Source organism: Lactuca sativa, chromosome 4 (genome assembly GCF_002870075.4).
Source record: "Lactuca sativa cultivar Salinas chromosome 4, Lsat_Salinas_v11, whole genome shotgun sequence".
Classification (NCBI taxonomy): Eukaryota; Viridiplantae; Streptophyta; class Magnoliopsida; order Asterales; family Asteraceae; genus Lactuca; species Lactuca sativa.
In genome coordinates, this window is record NC_056626.2 from 321,579,269 (window position 1) to 321,601,777 (window position 22,509).

The 22,509-nt window shown below is 35.4% G+C and overlaps 1 protein-coding gene across 1 annotated transcript; it reads right to left on the bottom strand.

Annotated features, from left to right (window-relative positions):
- Positions 1–2,469: 2,469 nt before the first annotated feature.
- On the bottom strand, positions 2,470–4,994 carry LOC111896540 (uncharacterized). Its single transcript, XM_052771191.1, has 4 exons — positions 3,885–4,994; positions 3,362–3,828; positions 2,972–3,282; positions 2,470–2,741 (listed from the first exon to the last, which is right to left on the bottom strand). Exons 1-4 carry the CDS (start codon positions 4,992–4,994, stop codon positions 2,470–2,472), a joined length of 2,160 nt encoding a protein of 719 aa, XP_052627151.1.
- Between the last annotated feature and the right edge of the window lie 17,515 nt (positions 4,995–22,509).

The following is a 22,509-nucleotide window of genomic DNA, read 5'->3' on the forward strand; positions in this document are numbered from 1 at the left end:
AGATAACCTCTGGTCGAATTCCATCCCCTCTCCTCTCTCCTAAATCATCCTCTTTGCTTGTGGTGTTTGTAAGCCATTAGAGGAGTGACATTTGTGACTCTAGAAGCTCCAAGACAACAAGGTCAACAAGGAATTCAAAGGTATGATTCTAAATCTGTTTCAATGTTGTTATTTAGCTTAAATAGTTATTAGAAGTCTTGGATTCATAGCATGTTTAATTAGAAAGCCTAGATCCAAACATTAGGGTTTTGCATGCGCACATAGGAAAGTTCTTATGGCTAAAACCCATCAACTTTTGCATAAAGACATCCCAATTTACATATCCATATCTACCTATTACATTCCAATTATTATTCTGATTGTTTCCATGGCAAACCAACATAAATTAGGGCACTTAACTGGTAGGGTTTGATTTCAAGCTGAATTTGTCGGAATCTGTTATCTAGCGTCATTGAGTGCACGCCATGTATTTGATGAAAGTTCAATGATGATTTTTGAATACCATTAGCAAATTTTAAGAGTGGCGTGTGGAAATTTCAATAATACTTTTTTGGTCCTCTAATTAGGAAACAAATGGCCTTATATGGTTACTGTACCAGATTAGATGGGTTTTGCTCAAGGCAATGTTGAAAGAAAGGAAAGAATTCAAGTAGATGAGTTTAGGTGACCCCTCTAACAGTCACCAAATCAATAATACGCTAAGTTGCATCTGTTCTATGAAGGTGATTCAAATATCCAATGAATTTTCTATCTACTTCATGAATTTTGCCTCTACATACATTGTTGTGTTATTGTTTCTTACACATTAAACAAATTTATCCATTTTAGAGCTGATGAAGTGTTTATTTGTCGATTAGAAACTCGATTCCAAGTATTTATTTTCTAAAGTATGATTTGTTCTCTCTTTTTTTTAACTAAATTAGGTTTTGAGTTGAACTGGCCAGTCTTTAGGCAGGTGAATTATTTCTTGGATCAGCCTGAATGATTCTATTACATGTTTTTTTTACTCTTTTGATTTAGGGATAATGACTTGAGAGGGTAACATACTTTTGAATTTGATCACATTTGGTCACTGAACTTTTTTTCGTGCTCTATTAACCCTTTAACTTGTTGAATTGTGCAAATTTTCCCCTTCTGATTGGTTTTTGCCGGTTTCAATGAATTTATTGATCCTACGTGTCAGTTTTGATCCTACGTGGCATCTAGGGTTCTTGTTATTAAAGGAGGGGCGTTTGTTGTTCATTTATTGTGCCCTAATACCCCGTTGCCCTAATACCTGATGGCTTCCTCATACAGCATCTCATCCTCCCTCAATCGATCAAGCAAGAAATCCACAGTGAATGATCCAAAAACTTGTGATTGTGGGTTCCCTGCACGTATTCTAACATCAACAACACCAAAGAATCTAGGGAGGCATTTCATGGTGTGCAATGAGGTAAGCAATTTCACTTAAATTTTCCCTCTTTTCTGATTCATTTATTCCAGATTTGAAATCTCACTTTGAAATTTTATTGTGGAAGGGTAAATGCAAATATTGGAAATGGTTGCATGTAGAACTTGTACAGATGCCTCTAATGGAAGTGGTGGAGGGAATGAAAGCTGAATTAGTAGCATTGAAGACCGAAGTGGAGAAGGTGAAGGAAGACATGGAACAGATGAAGAAGGAAAAGTACTCTGATGCCATTGCAATGAAGGAGAAAATATATAAGTTTACCATTGGATTTCTTTTTCTGATCATCGTGTATATGATGAAATGAAGTCACATGATGTATTGAAAGATGTTGTTTGAATAGAATAGAGTTGTTATCTTAACTTCTTGTTGGAATGGAATGAAGTAACATTGATTGTAATGGAAAATGTAATTATAAAGAAGCATACATATTAACTGCATACATATTAACTTTCATTGGAATGGAATCACAAAGAATGGAGCCATTATCTCAACTTCTTGTTGGAATGGAATGAAGTAACTTTGACTGGAATGGAATCACCAAGAAATATTTTTGACTGGAATGGAATCATAAGGAAGCATACATATAACAATGAATACATATTTGATTTTGACTGGAATAGAATCACAAAGTAGCATGCATATAAAGAATTAGTTTTGACTGGAATGGAATCACAAAGTAGCATACATATAACAAATACATATAATAAAAAAGTAAGTGAATGTGGTGGTTGGATTCATTGTAATACTCCATTAATATTCAAAATTAAATAAGTTTTTGTTTGCATACACAAAAGTAGTTTCTAGGTAACACAAAAGATTCCTGGATAGACAAAAGAAGGGTCACCATGTGCCCATACACCTACTTGATAGTACCATAGAAAAGCATAATAAAAAGACTACTACTTTGTCTTTACATCACAACTGCCTTACAAAAGATATTCCTACCCACCCACTACACACCCACTAAATTAATCAATAACTGAAGGGTTATCTGCATTGCTCCCAACCCCAGGTATCTACCTCCTTAATGCTTGTTTGATAATCCGTTCAGAATATTTCCTCCTTCCACTTCTACTAACTGGGACCCTTCTTCTTGGCATGGGGGCTGCAGGTGGTGGTGGAGGAGGTTGTTGGGCTGCAGGTGGTGGTGGAGGAGGTTGTTGGGCTACAGGTGGTGGTGGTTGGGCTGCAGGTGGTGGTGGAGGAGGTGGTTGGGCTGTAGGTGGTGGTCCTTCATTAAGCCTGGATAAACTTGGGTCTGCTCCACTGCCCCTGGATGAACTTGGTACTGCAAACAAAAATTAAAATGTCAATTCTTTGTTCAAATGATGTAATGTTTTTAAAAATATTCACCTGATGTATTGCTTTGTTGGTTAGATGGACACTTTTTCTTGTTGTGACCTGGTTCCTTACAAATACCACACTTTATTATGCTTCCCCTTCTTGAGACAGTCTGTCTACTTGGTCCACTCAACTCTCATTCAATTGCATCCCTCTTCCTTTTCACTGATGGCCTACCAGGTAATCTTCTTCTTTTGGGAGGCAAAGGCTTGTGGTATGGAACATCTGGCCACATTTCACTACTATTGAGAGGATTAATGCTATATTTGTAGCATTTTAGGTAAGCCTCAGTAGTGTATGATTGGGACACATATGCCTCAGCATCATGATTTAAGTAAGAGATTGCTGCCACTCCATGTAAGCATGGTATCCCTGTAAGTTGCCATATTCTACAGGCACACTTCTTTGCAATTAGATCCACTCCATATGCAACATCAGTGAATCTAACATCATACTTTTGATAACTATAAGGAGTAACTCCCCACAATCTGTTTAAGCATATTAACATCAGTGAATCAATAACACATCCTCATAATTAACATAAGCATATTAAAGTAAAATAATTACCTCTGTTTAACCTTCAGATCTTCTATACGCTTCCTAATAGTTGGACATATAAGCAAATCCCATTCCATTCCTTCAACTCTTTGAGTGTATATCCTTTCCATCACAAATAACCTAATCTCCTCCAGCATAGTGATTATAGGTCTCCTTCTAGCATGCCTAATAGCAGAATTGAAACTCTCACTGACCCCATTCTCCACTGCATCACAATCTCTTCCTTCTTGAAAGAATGCCTTAGACCAGGTAGTAGGATCTCTGTCTATAAGGTAATCATAAGCATGAGTATCAATAGATTTGATCTTCTCCATTACACCTCTGAACTTCTCCACAGTACTAGCCCTTACAGCCCTCCAAAATAACTTTATGTATTGTTGACCAGTAAACCTTTTATTAAAATTGGCCATAATGTGTCTAGCACATTGTCTATGTTCAGCTTCTGGACATCTTTCCTTAACTGCTTGTAATAACCCCTACAAATCACAACATCATTATGAGTGAAAAAGCATAAAAATGACCTAGTACTAACCTTGTGTCCATCAGAAAGAAGGGTAATGCCTGCACCAAGACCACCATTAATGTCATCCATAAGCAAATCTATGAACCACTTCCATGTTTCTTTATTCTCAACACATACCACAGCCCATGCTAAAGTGTAGATGTGGTTGTTTGCATCTCTCCCAACAGCTGAAAGAACTTCTCCTCTAACTATACCCTTGAAAAAGCAACCATCAAGCCCAATTACAGGCATGCACCCTTCTAACCAACCATCCCTTACAGCTTTGAAACACACATAAAACTTAGAAAACAAAGTTGTGGAATCTGGCATGATGTCTACATCCAATCTCACGGTAGTCCCAGGATTTGACCTGATAATTTCCTCACCATATGACCACAATCTTCCATAATGTTCAATTAAACTTCCTTCAATCTCTTGTAATGCAAATTTCTTTGCATTTCTGCATTGCCCCACACTCACATTTATGTTGAATGTTGTTGACACTTTAGCTTTCATCTTCCTTGCACTCATTTTTGGGTTCTCTATAATTTGACTCATAAAATGTTTCCCTATCCATCTATAAGTTACAATTGACCCAAACTTAAACACCCTACAACAATTATGTTCATTCACTAGAGATTTGATCTGAAAAGTCTTTTCTTTACTCATCCAGGAGGCCCATAGTCTGAAAGGGCAAGATGGTGACTTATTCTTTTTGCAACATTTCACTAACAATCTATCAGAGTCATTTTTTTCAAACCATAGATCATACCCATTAGCAACTGCATAATTGCTTAACATATGTTTAAGCTCAGTAGGGTTACAAAATCGCATACCTATAATTGGTTTCATCTGATCCCATGGCTGTCTCTCATCATACATAGGGTACTGGGGTGGCATGTATTCATCATCTTGATCTTCACTCTCTATAGGTTCACAAAGGATGTTTAAAAATCTATCATGTGCAGTTTTGTTTGCTGGAAATGGATAGGTAGCATCATCTTCTTCATGATCAACAGAATATGAATCTTGAATAACTGAATCCTCATCTTCATCTAAGTCTTCGGTTTCACTTTCACTTTCCTCAGCCTCAATCCAGTCGAAGATAGGTTCATTATGGTGATCCACATATACATTCATTCTCTTGTCAAGCGTACGCCAAATCCAAAAATTCCTTGTAATCACCGTCGTTCACTAGTGTATGAATTCCAAGACCTAAAGACTCTTGTGGAAGGCAGAAATAGATGTCTTTGCTTCTCGATTTGGTGAGCTTGTGAAGAAATTCCATAAATTGCTCATACCCAAACCCACTGAAGTCAGCATCTCGCACTGATGCTCTGTCGGGATCAAAGTAAACTAAGGGATTGGGTGCAAACTGACCATTGTAGTGGAAATCCACTACAATGAAGTTCTGATCAGTAGGATTTGGAGATGATGCCATAGAACGATTGAAGGAGATGAATGATCGATGGAGAATTTTGTGACCTAGTCGAGTTTAAGGACCAAATGAGACTTCGGGGTGTGGTTTAATGAGATGGAGACGAAAAATCGAGGCCTACATGCCGCCTCTTTCGCCACGTAAGATAAAAAATACACGTAGGATCAATAAACCGTTTAAAACCGGCTAAACCCGGTCATAAGGGGAAAATTTGCACAATTCAACAAGTTAAAGGGTTAATAGAGCACGAAAAAAATTCAGTGACCAAATGTGATCAAATTCAAAAGTATGTTACCCTCTCCAGTCATTATCCCTTCTTATTTATATCTTCCGGTTAAAATCAAAAAGAATTCCATCCTTGTATATTATCCCACTACACGTTCATGGAAACACCAATTTTTAAAAGCCTTTAAGATCAAAACAATAAGCTAACATGGTATTGTTATGCTTGACGTCGTCGGTAGTTCGATCCCCAAGAAGCTACATTTTTTACATTAAAATAGAAAAATTATTTGTAATAGATTTGAACATGGAACCTAATGAGAGTAGAAGTGTGAAACACCTTAATGTCAACAGATCAATTGCTTTAATTATTTACTTATAATTGTAAGAAATATTTAACTTAGACAAACAATAAAATATTAGTAAGAAATCTTTAACTTAAAAAAGCAAAAAAAAATATATTAGCAAGAAATATTAGTATAAATGTAACAACCGGATGTGTAATGTCCTCGAGTAATTGCAACAAATGCGGATTTGACAGATAATTTAATGTCATTTTTAGTATGCATAGACATCGAAAGCTCTTTGAATATTTTCCATTGCTCCCCTAATACAGAAGCGGAAAGGAACATACAGAACCACTATTGTAGAAAGTGAAAATTCTACAAAAAGCAGTTGGCATGACTCTGCTGCAACGCATGATCATAATTCTTACTTTCCCCTCTCAAATTGACCCAATTTATTGCAATAGGGAAAGAGGCTAACTGCCAAGGCGTACAAATGCATGATACTGAGGATACAATTGCAAAAGCTCTTGTTAGGGTGTAAATTCACTCTTGAATGTCATGTGTTTACTCCTTTGTATATATGTAATGAGTTATCTTTACTTTTATAAGGAAGTGAGTGATACTCATGTTATGTAAGGAACATTTATGAGAGATTAGTTTAGAGAGAGAATTATTGCAAACTCATTTGTACTATTTCTAAAAACTAATGAGAGCTTAAACAAGATTTATTTACTTTTTTGTTCTTAATGCTCATGATTCTTGTATGATTCACTAAATCAATACATATTCCGCATTCGTCATCATAATCAACATCACTGCAATTGGTATCAGAGCTGGTGTTCTTGATTTGATCAAGAATTGGTCCAAGATGACATTCTTTATTTGGTGATTCTTCATTATCTTTTGATCTTCGTGTTTTAGCGAGTTTTCGGATTCTAGAAATCGAATTGTTCATTTATTCTTATTCATAATTCTATTTTCTTCACTAGAATTCAAGTAATTTTTGCTTTCTCGCTTTAGAAAACCCATGTAAAATCACTTTCTCATTCTAGAAAAACTCAAGATCTTGTGTATTGATCAAATATGGTGTACTTATGTTATGATTCTTGGGTTGTGATCATTGAAGATGTCAAATACAATGTCAACTAAAATCAATTCAATGGTTTATTGTTGAAAGGTGAATTGATTTCATGGGTTACTATGCTTTCTAATGGAGGTTTGAACGATGATCATGAAAGATTGTTTTTTCAACCACTTTCAAAAATTGAATGCTTGGTTGAAATCTCTTTAAACATGGTATATTGGAGTGAAAATCAAAAGGAATGAGAAGAAAGAGATTTGTTTAATAACAAATACATTTCTCTTATTGAAAACTCAAGTGATCTTCATGCTCTTAAGTATGTTGAAGTTCAAGACTACGGTGTTCAATGTGATGTTCTTGATTTTCTTGAAGTTCATGACAAGAAGATTCAAGTTGATTATCATGAAGATGAAAAAGTTTTTTTCTCGATTGGAGTTCAAACCGATGATATTTTTTGTTCTTGTGATTCATTTGAAGGAATGATTCCTTATCGAAAACCATTAATCCAAGAAATTCACAAATATCAAACTCCAAAAGATATGATCCAAACTTGTCAAGTTGAAATTGTGGAAAATGGGTTTGTTCATGAATTCAAATCTTCAAGATGCAAAAACATGAGAAAGAAAAAGAAGAAGATCAAATGTAAGAACAAGCGGCTTTATTCACAAAAATCATCAAATGTTGTTATGAAGCCGAAATCCATGAAACAAATTTAGGTTCCAAAGCAACAATCACCAAATGTTGCAATGAATTTGAATTCAAAACCCAAAAGTGTTGATGGTTCCAAAGCAACAATCCGAGAGACGACTGAAAAGATTCTACACATTAGTGAACGATGAAAAGCCTCTAAGAGATAGACAGAAAAGCTACGCTGACAAAAGACGAAAACCCTTGGAATTTCAGGTTGGTGACCTCGTCCTATTGAAGGTCTCATTCTGGAAGGGCATGATACGCGTCGGAAAGCCTAGCAAACTAAATCCAAGGTACTTTGGGCCTTTTGAGATTCTCTTTAGAATCGGCCCAGTAGCTTGGAAACCCCGGCTACCTCAAGAACTTAGTAACGTACGCCCTACCTTCCTTGTATCCAACTTAAAGAAGTGTCTATCTGATGAGACTCTTGTTATCCCACTTGGTGAAATCGAGAATAATGAGAGCCTCATCTTCTTAGAAGAACCAATAGAAATCATGGATAGGGAGCCAAGCAAACAAAGCAAAGTTGTATTCCAATAGTGAAGATCCACTGGAAGATTCACTTGGGAACGGTAGAATCAAATAAAACATAAGTATCTGTATCTTTTCCCTTAGCCGATATAAACAATTAACACACATGTTAGAACATAACAGTTTTCATAACAAAATGAAAACAAACTTACTATTTATAATGAATATATAGTTAATGAACAAATGAAAACTATTTTCACAAGGTTAAGTTATAAACGAAAAAGATTTTCAGTTATCACTCGTCATGCGAGTAACTATTTTGCGAGTCATTCTTGTGTACTTATCTAAGTATGGGCAAAAGTCTTGATCTTATAACCAGAGTCTCTTATAGGGAGAGCGGTGACAATTGTGTGTAGATATACGTTGGGACTGACAATCCCACATCCCGACTGTTAGCTACAGTAAGGTCGACAGACCCTGGATGAAAAATGTTGTTACCAGTTTTGACGCCTGAAAAACATCATTATCAGGCTTACAGGGTTAGTATGGTTATGAGAACTCACAGGGAGAAAATCCCGACCTATTTATGAGTAATATATATAACTTCAATTGATTAGTAATCTTACAATCAGTTTACAAAACAAACTTACTTTCGTGGTGTTATTTTAAACAATATTACCACAAGTTATTGCTTTCCATAATCTACATAGAAAGGTTCATACATGAACATGCATTCTATTTTTCTCATAAAGATAGTCTACTGATATGGAAAACATACATTATACAGTTATAACGAACAAACATACATTACACAATTACAGCGAACAAACATACATTTACACTGTTACAGATAACAAAACATACAAACATTTGAGTCTTAGGATTGAAGACTACTTTTCATTTAATGTAGAAAATATGGGATTTTCTGGGAGGATAAATACATTTTTACTAATCAGATACAAACATTTTCACTAGTCGGATATAAACATTTTCACTAAATAAATACAAACATTTTCATGAAACAACTACAAACATTTGACACTAAATACTTATGAACTCACCAACTTAAATGTTGATACTCTCTTTAAAAATAACTTGTAATCTCAGGGAATCAGTAAGACAGGTATGCCAGCATAGGTTTCGAGAAGACAGAGAATGTTCAAGACTCGTCTTTTATTTTTCTATACTTTTAGTGTCATACATTTATTCAATGAACACAGATCTATTAACTATATTATTAAAGCAATGGATGATGTTGTTATTTTTACTATTTTACATTTGTTTTGATACTTAACATGAAGTCATCCACCCCTGGATGTTTTCGCCGTTCCGGTTTAGGGGTGTGACAGATTGGTTTCAGAGCATTGTTTATAGTGAACTAAGTATATCAACCCATAAAAGATATATAACTATAATACAATACGATAAAAATACTCTGACCAGGAGTTATACTTTTAAAACATAAGTATTCTTATAAAAGTATACATACAAGCATATATATATATATATATATATATATATATATATATATATACTAGAACAAGTATCACAAGAAGAACAAAATACAAGTTTTTAGATGTTGGATACTACAGTTAAACCTAGGCAGTTATGAAATCATATCTAGGATAAATATAACCTGATCAACTATATTTATTTGAGATACGACCACCATGTGTTTGGGAGTGATAGTGGTGTTGCAGCAAGTCTAAAACTTACCAACCCTATATACGAAGAAATGCTAGAACAAAACATAAAGTTAAAATACTATACGGTATTTTTAGTACTTTAACTAACTTATGTGAAAGATAAAAGTCCTTTACTGATAAGGCTATGATTACCGAGTGTAAATATTAAGGTTATATATAAATGAGATTTTATAGACTTAGAATTTGTGATTTTCACTCTACTTCTTGTTCCTTCTTTGGTTGTGTTTTTAGAGTAGGATCACTTATTCAAAGATCTAGTTGATCTTAATTATATATAATATATATACACTACGTGATTATAGAAATACCTGGTAAGGATCGTCATCACAAAAGTTTATTTTAATAAAAGTATTTTATTAATCTCGTGGATTTCTTAGACACTCCCATTCTCGCATAACCGACACACCTAAACATTGTAAGTAGCCAATAGAGGAGCCGAGATAAAACTAAAAGAGGGATCACGAGGAGGATTCATAGAAAGGATCGGACAACCAAAAAGGCACTAGAGGGATCATTTACAAACGTTGTCCTATCAGCAACAAACTAGAGAGCACCTTATACATTATACTAAGAAAACCTAGTGGGTTAGTGATTACACTACTCACACTATGTGTTTAATTTACCGTACATTTTGTTACATCTAGCAACAGTAAAATCAAGAGAGACACTTCCTTCAAAAACCTATTTCTATTCTCTACCATGAATACATCATAGGGATGTAGGTCAAAACAATGAGAACTATACAACAAAACGAGAAATTTATATCTATATATAAATAGTTAAAGTATAACTAGCAACAACCATAAGTACTTACGATTTGATTTCACATCATATAACGGAATCATGTCTTTGCATGGAAATAACCGGCAAACCGACAAAACCCCGATCCTACATATAGACTCCGCTACATTCCAAGCTGCAGTAACAGCTGTTGTGACAGCTTTCATGGCGCAATTCAATTTTAGCAACCCAAACGAAAGTCGAAATAGTGTCAACACTTCAGATCGTAGTAACAATCAAGGAAACCAATGAGGGCCAACCTACAAGAATACCCCAAACCACAAAACTAAGAGCAAAAAATGAATGTTCTGGGATAAAAAGAAGTGAAAATCATCTCAAAGGTTTGCATAGAGACAGGAACCTGTGGCAGCCTATGTGGCCACAACATCTGTTGCCCCTGCTACCGTTCCTACTGTTGTCCCTGTTACCCCTATCCCAGCTAACCAGTATGATGGAAATCTACCAAAGTGAAAAAATTACAGCTTCCATCACATGGGAGTCTGCCGAAAGTTGCATGGCATGAACTGCAACAAGAACGGGCATACTACCCGTTTCTATAGAATTCCGATCCAGCACATTACTTCAACCACCGATGCTAGTACCATTCAAGTATGCCACATATGTGGTGAAATGAGACATTTCAAGAGAGACTGTCCAATAGAGAGAAATGACGGATGAGGGGGAGAAGTTTAATGACAAGACATAAAGGAGCAACGAGGAACCTTCTAGGATTTTGGTACGTTTTCTAAACAACAATATTTAATCATCGGGTTTTCATGGAAAATAGTTGAGAATTAAAAAATTTAATATCATAAATTAACACATCATTCATATGAAAACTAAGAACCCTAGCAGTTAAGCTATGATGGCTTAGTGTATACACTAGGTTCATTTATAATTATGATTTGTAGGCTTAGAGTGAGTGATTCCGCCTTATTTCCTATTCCTTTTCTGGTTGTCGATTTAGGGCAGAGTCACTTAGTCGACTGTCTTTCCAATCTTAATTATATATGAGTTGATACACCAAGTGATTATAGAGGGACCTATTAGGGGTTATATTATGAAAGTTCAGTATTTTTAATTATCAGAACACTCGTATTACTAATACTTTTTAAATGAAGTACAAAATATCTGCAGTAGTAGTAACAAGGTTAAAACAAAGAGCACGAAAAACATAAACAAAGAAAATACTACCGCTCTAACAAACACTTTTTCCTAATCGGCTTAACAATCGTTATGATAAGAAGTTCCGACATCACCATTAGGAATGTATTGGCTTGGTTCTTACAATATAAAATTTCGGTACCACGTAGAAATCCTTTACCTTAAACAACCATCTAACAAAACCCTTGCAATCTATAACGACAAACTCAACACAAACCTTAGTATTGTCTCACATTTCAAAACTCAGAAGTACCCACGAGAGGGATACCATGCCCTACTCGGTTACCCCGTAGACACGAAACATAAAGTAAACAACACCGGAGAATCTTCTGAAAGTCCGTAATCTTTCCGAAACATCCCCAATAGATCTCATAGGAATATCACTCGTACAACAAGTCAAGTTCAAGAATAAAGATTTAGGACTTATACCACTAGTCTATCACTACTAAGTGTATACGCAAGAGTAGTATATAATTTAGATTTTAGGGTTTAGGATGTGTGCTTCCGCCCTATTTCCTGTTCCTTGTCTGGTTGTCGACTTGGGGAAGAGCCACCCATCCAAACATCTTTTCAATCTTAATTATATGTGACTTATACACGAGGTGATGGTAGATGAACCAAGTATGAGTCTTACCATGAACTTCAAAGCAAAATCCCTCAGTTTTACTACCACAACCGGAGATTCCTGAGTGGAAGTGGGAACGGATTGCAATGGACTTCATAACCAAGCTACCTAAGATGACAGGTGGAATTGATACCAATTGGGTGATCATTGACAGATTAACCAAGTCCGCGCAATGCCTACCAATTAAAAAAACTGACAAGATGGAGGAAGGACAAGAACATACATTAGGGAGATACTATGACTGTATGGTGTTTCCATATCTATTATCTCTGATAGAGACAGTAGATTCACCTCAAGATTTTGGCAGTCGCTACGAAATCCTTGGGAAATAGGTTGGACATGTGTAAGACCTACCATCCACAAACTGATGCACATAGGGAGAGGACTATACAAACATTGGAAGACATGTCGAGAGCTTGTGTGATCGACTTTGGTAAGGTGTGGCATATATATTTACCATTGGTTGAGACTTTATAAAAGAACAGCTACCATTCTAGTATCAAAGTTCCTCCATATGAAGCCCATGTGGTCGGAAGTGCAGATCTCCTTTGTGCTCGGCTAAGGTGAGTGGCACGCAACTAGCTAAAGGCAAGTTACTGACAACACTCTCACTGGTTCAGAAATCATTCGAGATATGACTGAAAATATTGTACAAATTCGTGAATGATTCAAAGCCTCTAAGACACAGACAGAAAAGCTATGCTGACAAAAGACAGAAATCCTTGGAATTTTAGGTTAGTGACCTGGTCCTATTGAAGGTCTCACTCTGGAAGGGCATGACATGCTTTGGAAAGCGTGGCAAACTAAATCGAAGGTACTTTGGGCCTTTTGAGATTCTCGTTAGAATTAGCCCAGTAGCTTGCAAACCCCGACTACCTCAAGAACTTAGTAACGTACACCCTACCTTCCTCGTATCCAACTTAAAGAAGTGTCTATCTGATGAGACTCTTGTTATCCCACTCGATGAAATCGAGATTAATGAGAGCCTCAACTTCGTAGAAGAACCAATATAAATCATGGGTAGGAGCCACGCAAACAAAGCAAAGTCGTATCCTAATAATGAAGGGCCACTGGAATATAAAGCGAGGACCTGGATTCACTTGGGAATGGGAGAATCAAATGAAACATAAGTATCCGTATATTTTCCCTTAGACCATGTGTATCTCTTAGACTTAATTTCGGGACGAAATTCCCTGTATCGAGGGGATGATGTGACAACCCGTTATTTTCTTTATTGAAAAAGTCGAGCTAAAGTCAAACTTCTTATCTTGATCTATTTTAGTTAAGTAGATTTAAATTCTTTATTGGTTTCAAACCTTTAAATTAGAAGTGTTGCTTAAATTAGGAGTGAGATGCATGAAACCGAGAATCGTCGCATGGGCCGCAAACGAGCCTTCGCAGCTGTAAACGTCTCTCGTTCTCAGCTATGAACTCCTTCGGGCCGCAAACTCCACTATATATATATATATATATATATATATATATATATATATATATATATATATATATATATATATATATATATGTGTGTGTGTGTGTGTGTGTGTGACTGAATTTATCCTCACTTCTACACTCCTAGTCGCAAACTTAAGCCTTGTTCTCTCTAAGTCTTCAACCGAAAACCCAAGTTTTCTCTCATCAATCATCCGAAGATCATCCAATCCACCTTCGGATCTTGTTAAGGATATCCAGTTCGCTTCATTTCACAATCAAACACCAAGAACACACACCGAGTTCCAGCCGAAAACAATTGAATCTTCTAGGGCCGAAAACCCTTTGCGAACATGAGCACCGAAGGATGGTCGTAAACACCTTGCGGGCACTTGATTTCGGTTCTAACACTTCTTTTGTAAGTATTTCTTACATCCTAGGTTTTTTCCTTAATTCCTTAGAGGTTATATTCACTAATTTCATATGTATATATCACGTGAAATACATTTTAGGAAATGTTTTGTCTCGAGATTTAACTCGTGGAAATAACTAACCATATCGAACCTTCAATTGAATCACTCACATAAGGTGAGTTCATACTCCTAAAATTTACCTTTTTAAATGCTTTTACTGCCGGGGGGGGGGGGGGGGGGGGGGTAAAAGTAGAACAAAATTTATATTGTGTTAACATTTACATGTGAAAACAAACAAAGGATTTCTTATGCATTTATAAGTTGTTAAAATCATTTCAAAAACTCTTTTAAACTATTTTAGATTGCTGTTTATTATCAAAATTATTTATGAATAAGTATGTTTTAATGGACTTAGGACTATTGCTAAATACCTTAACTCTTGTTCCTTGTTTGGTTGTAGGCTTAGGGTAGGATCACTAGTCCGGCCGTCGGCTAAATCATAGTTATGCTTGCTAAATATATATAGATGAATATTAAACCCCATTTTTAAAGTACATACATAACTCAGTTGCATATATTAGGCAAATGAGTCTTTTCTTCAAATCATTTACAATACAGACAAATCTACTAGTAAACTATAGTAGGTATAGTTTAGGGAATCAATTCATACTATTTTCTAAATCAAGAGAAACATTTCAAATGCAAACAATTTACAAACATGTTAGAACGTACCAATTTTCATAAAAAAAAACAGAAACATACTTACTATTTATAACGAATATAGTTAATGGACAAACAAAAACTATTTTCACACGGTTAAGTTATAAACGAAAAGGATTTTCAATTGTCACTCGTAATGCGAGCAAATATTTTGTGAGTCATTCTTGTGTACTTATCTAAGTATGGGCAAAAGTCCTGATCTTATAATCAGAGTCACTTGGAGGGAGAGCGATGACAATTGTGTCTAGATGTATGTCGGGACTACAATCCCACATCCCGACTGTTAGCTACAGTTAGGTCGGAAGACCTGGGATGACAAATTTTGTTACCAGTTTTGTCACCTGAAAAACGTCGTTATCTGGATTACAGGGTTAGTATGGTTATGAGAACTCACAGGAAGAAAATCCCGACCTATTTACGAGTAATATATATAACTTCAATTGATTAGTAATCTTATTTTCAGTTTACAAAACAAACTTACTTCAGTGGTGTTATTTTAAACAATTCTACCACAAGTTATTGTTTTCCATTATCTACATACATAAAGGTTCATACATGAACATGCATTCTATTTTTCTCATAAAGATAGTCTACTTTTATGGAAAACATAAATTATACAATTACAACGAACAAACACAAATAATACAATTACAGCGAACTAACATACATTTACACTGTTACAGAGAACAAAACATACGAACATTTGAGTCTTAGGATTGAAGACTACTTTTCGTTTAATGTAGAAAATATAGGATTTTCTGGGAAGATACAAACATTTTGACTAATCAGATACAAACGTTTTCACTAGTCAGATATAAACATTTTCACTAAATAAATATAAACAATTTTATGAAACAACTACAAACACTTGACACTAAATACATATGAACTCACCAACTTAAATTTTGATACTCTCTTTTAAAATAACTTATATTCTCAGGGAATCAATAAGTTAGGTATGCTAGCTCAGGTTTCGAGACAACAGAGAATGTCAAAAAGGTATGTCATATTCTCAAATGGATTCCAAAACGTTCATGATTTCAATTCGTGTTTTTCGTTTTTCATTTTTAATCGCTTTGACTCATTGGATCTAATTCGTTTCAACCCCATTATTAATCCAATTATTTTTGTTTTGAAGAAAACCAAAATCAAACTCTTTTTTTTAACAGTTCATCGATTAAATAAGCCCAATCCAACAAGTTTTGATCGTTATTGTTCATTTTGTTCCTTCATTGAGCCTAGATTTTGATTGTATATCAATCAGTAATCAAATTGACATCTTCTGTCTCGCATCTATGGAGTTTGACATTCTTAATCGAAGTCAACTGAAACCTCTAATTCACAACTCATTTGGAATCAAAATCTATATTGACTGATCTTGTTAATTCGTGATTCCAAGTCGAATGTATTTGCTTGGATTATTTTCAATTTGTATGATATCAATTTAGAAATCATTTTCAATAGGAGTCAAAATCGATTTAGAATGGTATTGATTCTTGAGTTTTTGAGTCGAAATTGATGTTTTGAGTTTCTCTTGGACTCGATTCCTAATGTCAATGATTGAAGAATTCAAGTCGACTATTGAAATCGAATACTCAATTCAAAAGTTAAAATTGATTATTTGATTTTCGATTCAGTAACTTTCTATTTGTAATTGCTTGCTAAGTGGTATAGTCGACATCGACTTGATGATCTAAATCAGTTTTAGAGTTGAAATTTTTTGAATGTCGAACGCTTTGTGTATAATATCGATTTTTACCAATGAAATCTTGAAGTCAAACGAAGTATATTTCGATGTCAAGGTCGATGATTGAAAAAGAAGACCATGTTGGAGTCAAATTTGGTGATACTTGTATATCGATTTCGAAGGATTGATGATTTGGGGTCAATGTCAAGTGTTTATATCGATAATTGAAGGTTGGGCTAACAAAGTGAGTGGAAACACTTGAGGAAGACGATTTCGATTGAAGTGATTACAATCGGATTGTTTGGAATCGAATGAGTAATTGCTCCTTTAATGATAATGAAGGCTGTTAGGTCAAAACAAATGGGTGAATCGTATGAATTCGTAGACTTCGAAATTGAGTTATGTTTAGAATCAATATCGAGTTGTTAATCTGGGAAGTCGACATTGAGTTGACAATGTAATATCATTATTGTGGGATGACTAATTTTGGTTTCGATATCGATTACTGACTAAAGAAATGAAGCCCCTGTAATGAAAGTTGTGGAGTCGATGGTCGAAATGTTGAAATTAGTTTGGAATAGTCTCGTATTTATGTCGACAAGAGGAATTGGGATCGAGTTTGAAGGATTGGTTTTGATGGTTCGACATGGGTGAATCGAATGGGTTTGATTGGGCATCGACATAGTTTTTGATCTTTACTTGATTTCAAAATGTCTTTGAATGGGAAGACTTCGAAATGGGTCATATGAGAATCGAGGTTAAAGTGATCAATTTCGAAGGATTGATTATTGATTACGAAATGGTTATAATGAAAAGGATGGTCGAAATCAAGAGTTCATCATGTCGATACTCATTCTTTGTCTCTAGGTAACGAAGTGAAGAAGAAACCAAACATGCCGCTTTGAATCCCTAGAGTTTCTAAGAAGTAACAGTTTTAGTCCATCTTCGAAATGGGGATTCAAATTTATGAAGAATAAAGAAGTTACATACTGCATCCCTCAAATTTCGAAGTGTTGGCAAAAAGACCCATATTAGACATTGGGATAAAAGTTTGTGTTAAATTTAGACTTTTTGTTTCGAATCCCTGATGTTTTGAAATGTTGGCAGAATCTTCCCAACTTTGAAATTGGGATAAAATTATGAGAAATGGTTAAATTTACATTTTAGGCCCCTATAGTTAATGCGAATTAATGCTTTATGCCCAGTTTTGCTATTGGGATAAAGTTTTGCATCTGAGACTGCTATTGGTGTTATGGGTCCCTGTAGAATTTTGATGTTGGCAGTTTTTACTCAAAATATTGAAATTCTTGCAAATCTCACCCAAAAGTTGAAAGTTTTCACAAAAAGTGGAATTTTTTCATAACTTTTTTGTGATTGTTTTTTCATGCAAGTTTTTTGTGGTTTCATTTTGGCACACAGCAAGGGTGGGATTTGTGAAGTTTATTCCTCAGGGGCTTCTCAACCTTAGTGGGTTTTATAATCACTTGTTGATTATAAAAAGGGGGAGAATGTAGAGTGGGTATTCGAAGCTTCTTGGTTATTCATGTAAGTCCCTAAAATGCATGTGTATCAATCAGATCCGTTTGATGGTGCGGAATCCCAATCAAACGGATGATTTCAGATCAAATAGAAGAGAAGGAGAAGAAGAATAATATGAATCTCTGTATGAATTGATTAGAATTAAAGTTCTAGATACAAAAGATTCACACACAAAATGCTCTCTAGTTTCTCTCTTCTCTCGTTCATCAATCCTTTCCTCACACCCTAACACTTATATTTATACAAGGGAAACATGGGCTTGGTGGACATGGGCCGTAAATGGGTTTACGGTCGTAAACCTGTTTACGGCCGTAAACTCAACCGTAAACCCCCCTGACCGTAAACTAGACTGAAAGCTCATAAAATATAACATAAAATTATAATTGCCTAGAAAAGCAAAGTCTAAAACATATTTTGACCCAACAATCTCCCCCTTGGTTTATAGCTTTCTTTTCTTAATTGAACCAACAAGCCCCCCTAAAAAGTAGCTGGCTCTTCTTGTTAATCTTCATTGGAAGACTGGCTTCAATATTTATCTTCAAATTCTTCACAACTTCAAGATGAACTTGATGAATCTTCAATGAATGACTTCATCTTGAGCACTTGAACTTTTCTTCAAGATTTGACTCTGAATGCACATTGGGTGAGGAGGCTTGATGTACTGATTCTTGAAAGATAGCGCTTTCAGCTTGAGAATTTTCAGAGAGAACATCAGATAGAACAAATCTTCTGGATCACTTCAGCAGGTACAACGATAGCAGCAGACTGATTGAGGAGGCTTCAATGCAATCCGTCACATAATCTTCAATTTCAGCTTCACCTTGCTTCTGGGGTTGACGGATTGAATGTTGAAAAAATAATCTTCATTTCTTGCTCCTTCGAATGACAATTCTTCGATGCTCACAAACGAGGCTTTGACTCAGAAATCTTCAACACAAATTCCATGAGTTTCATCTTCACCTGAAATCACTTTTCAAGACAAAACAAAACTAAAAGAAAGCTTAGAACAAAAAGTAAAACAGCAATAACACTATTTTTTATTTTGAATTTTTTTGAATTTTGTTTGATTTTTTTTTTAAATTTTAATTCTCCCCTAATATTTAAATTAGAAGAACACTATGAACAAACTTAACAAAAACAAAAATAATAGCTAACTTTAAGAGTGATTTGGGATCAAAGTTGTTGGACAACCTTATTCCACTTGTCGGTACCCTTATCTTGACATCAGTGATCGATCGCCAATATTGTGGTCCGCTTAAACACGAAATTCTTTTGACAATTTACCAATTACATGATACATGCATATATCTAATTGTAACATTATTATCATGATTGGCCCTAATTCTTAAATAAAATTTTCTTATGACCATTTAATTGACTACAACCAGGGATATTGTTGTCCACCTAAATCAAGCAGCGAGATCTACAGATAATCTGTATGTGTTCAATTTTAAGTGTACTAGAACGTGTTTCCCGCTTCCTGATATGCCCCAGCCATCAAGAACTTCCATAGTACTCCTTACACCGGGTAAGCAGACAACCATTCAGAGAGAGGATAGATTGAGAATTCTATTACTTATTGTTTCAGAGGGATTGAGATGTAGAAGGTTGTATATGCTGTGTAGCAGGTCGGATTGGAAGTCACGCAAAGGAGACAACATACAGCTAACAGATAAGAGGAATTTCATATATATAACATGCGGAGAAATAAAGTTGCATATGTTGTGTACCAGGTTGGATTGGAAGTCACGCAAAGGAGACCACATATGACTGACAGACAGATAGAAAGAAAACGATTTTCTACAGACCTAATTTATCTGAATTTACCAGTCGCCCCATCCAACTGGAATTAAGGACATAATATGCACATCGAGGAAAAGTGAATCCACAGTTCTAGATACGGGTTATTTAATATGACCGATAGATTCCCATGTATATCTCCCTGCTCAACCTATCCGAGCGTTGTGAAATCAGGTTAAATGGATCGAACTAGGTCAAAGTTTGTCAAGTCCTTAAATTCATTAGGTTCAACTTCCCTAATCAAGTCCATTTAAAATCTTTTGTGGCTACCAGTGCATCGAACACAGAGCATAGACGATTCAACTTAGGTATGTTACACCGACTCAGATTGCCCGTTATCACTTGCTAATTTCATTTCCCAAAACATCTCCCTCAAGCACATTTCATTTACACCATATTTTTTTGGATTTTCTGATTTTGTAATGTTTTTTTTTTTTTTTTTAAATTTTCCAATTTTTTGTTTTGTTTTTATTTCTCCCCCTAAATTTGTGCATAGGAGAGAAACGAAAATAAATGCGCAAATTTAAACTATCCTAAAACAAAAATTAGTCTTTAAAGCGAATCAGCTTAAGAAAAATTCAAGAGTATAGAGAAGAAAACGCAAACCATAATTCACCGATTGAATCTGCATTCAGAAGGTCTGAGAACAGTAAGCATAATCTCAGAACAGATTCGAAAATTCTTCATATCATTAAGCACTAACCCCATGTGATCCCTTCTTTTCTTTCCTTCTTTCCTTTCCCGCAAAGGACACAAACTCTCGAACAAAGTTATGAGTGTTGTATATTTGAGAGATGTCCCCTATCATATGCCAGGAGCAGCCACTACCAACAAACCGAAGTCTGATGATATGCCTCGATAGCTGCTCTGACGCAGAGCGGGATCAGTTGGTCTTTGGAACCCATTCCATTTTGAAACTGGGTCGACCTTTGTCATCAACACATAATACTTTCTCCCATGACATGTCCTGTTTATCACAACAGAAGATGTAGAAATATTAAAGTCATTAGTTGATTTGGGAGAGTGAGCCTTTGGAACCCATTTGTAGTTGGGTTTAACCCATTTCTTTTTTGATTTGATGGGTGGCTCAGTACTTGCTTTTGATCTTGATGTCGGCCGTTGAGATGACTTTGATTTTGACTTTACGGGATCATCTCTTTGATTTGGCTTCTTGGCCGACATTCCCTTCTTGACTTTGGGATTTTGATTCTTGTCCTTTGGAGTTTGATTCTTGGCCTTGGGAGTTGAATTCTTGGCCTTCTTGGCATTCCAGTTGTCAATGTCTGATCGTGATCTCGAGGGGTTTCTTTTGAAGTATCTCCCTCTTGGCGCATTCTGCCAGCCTTGTGCATAGTAGGGAACGTATGCGCAATTTGGACAATTTCTTGGCGCATTCTGCCAACCTTGTCCTCCCTGTCAGTTTCTTCCTGTGTCATAGGGATGGATGTATAGTTATGATTGAAAGGTGGAGGAACACTATCATACCCTAGACCCTTGTTTTGATTATCTTTGAATTTTAATTGGGTTTCAAATAAAGACTCGACTGTTTGACTTGATGCAGTATAATTTTTGAAACTAACATCTACTTTTCCACACTTAATTTTCAAGGCGTCAAGTTCTTTAGTTATAGCAGCAAGTTGTCTCTTAATATAGTTATAATTTTCACACTTGTTGCTATACTCTTCCTGAAGCTTCCTAAAGTCTTTGGTTTTTGCTTCTAATTCAGCTTTCAGGGGTTTCTGTCCTTTCGTGAGTTGATATCCTTCATATCTCAGGTCCTCAACTTCCCTTTTTAATAAATCAATTTGTTCCCGAAGAAATTTAATCGTATCTTCACATGATTGAGAACATCAAACTTCACATGAATGAGAACATGACACTTCATTGACCGGAAGGTTTGCGGAACTCATTGTTTTTCGACAATTCAAAGCATCAAGTTCTTCAATTATATCATCCAGACTAAGACGATTGAGATATTTTGTCTTCTTGATGTCAGCCACGTCCATATCCCATGATTTCGGAAGTGCATTCAGCAGCTTTTTATTTATCTCAGATTTGGTCAAGAAGATCCCAGCTATATTCATCTCAGTAGTGAGTGTGGTAAATCACTGCAACTGAGCATCCAGGATTTCTCCAGGGATATAATCGAACATGTTGAAATTTTGTCTTGACATCTCTTGACGACTCTCTTTCATGTTTTCAGTTCCCTCGTAAACTTCAAAAACTATTAAAAACACAACTAGAAGTCAAACTTAAATTTAAAAATGCCCTTTGACTATAAACCTCAAAAGTTAACCTTAAAAGTCAAATTTAATAAGTCAAACTCAAAAGTCAAACTTGAAAAGTCAAACCGAAAAGCTAAATTTGAAAATTTAAAAGTTAAACGAAAAAGTCAAAGTTTAAAGTCAAAGGTCAAATTTTAAAATTCAAAGGTTAAAAATAAAGTCAAAAATTAAAAACTAAATTTTTGGGTTAAAAATGGAATTTTAAAATAAAGAAAATTGATTTTTTGGCTGAATTTGTCAAAATTGTGAAAGTTGGATTTGAAAAGGAGTGTTTAAGAATTAAAAACGGGAGGAAAGAACAAAGGCGCAGGTTGGA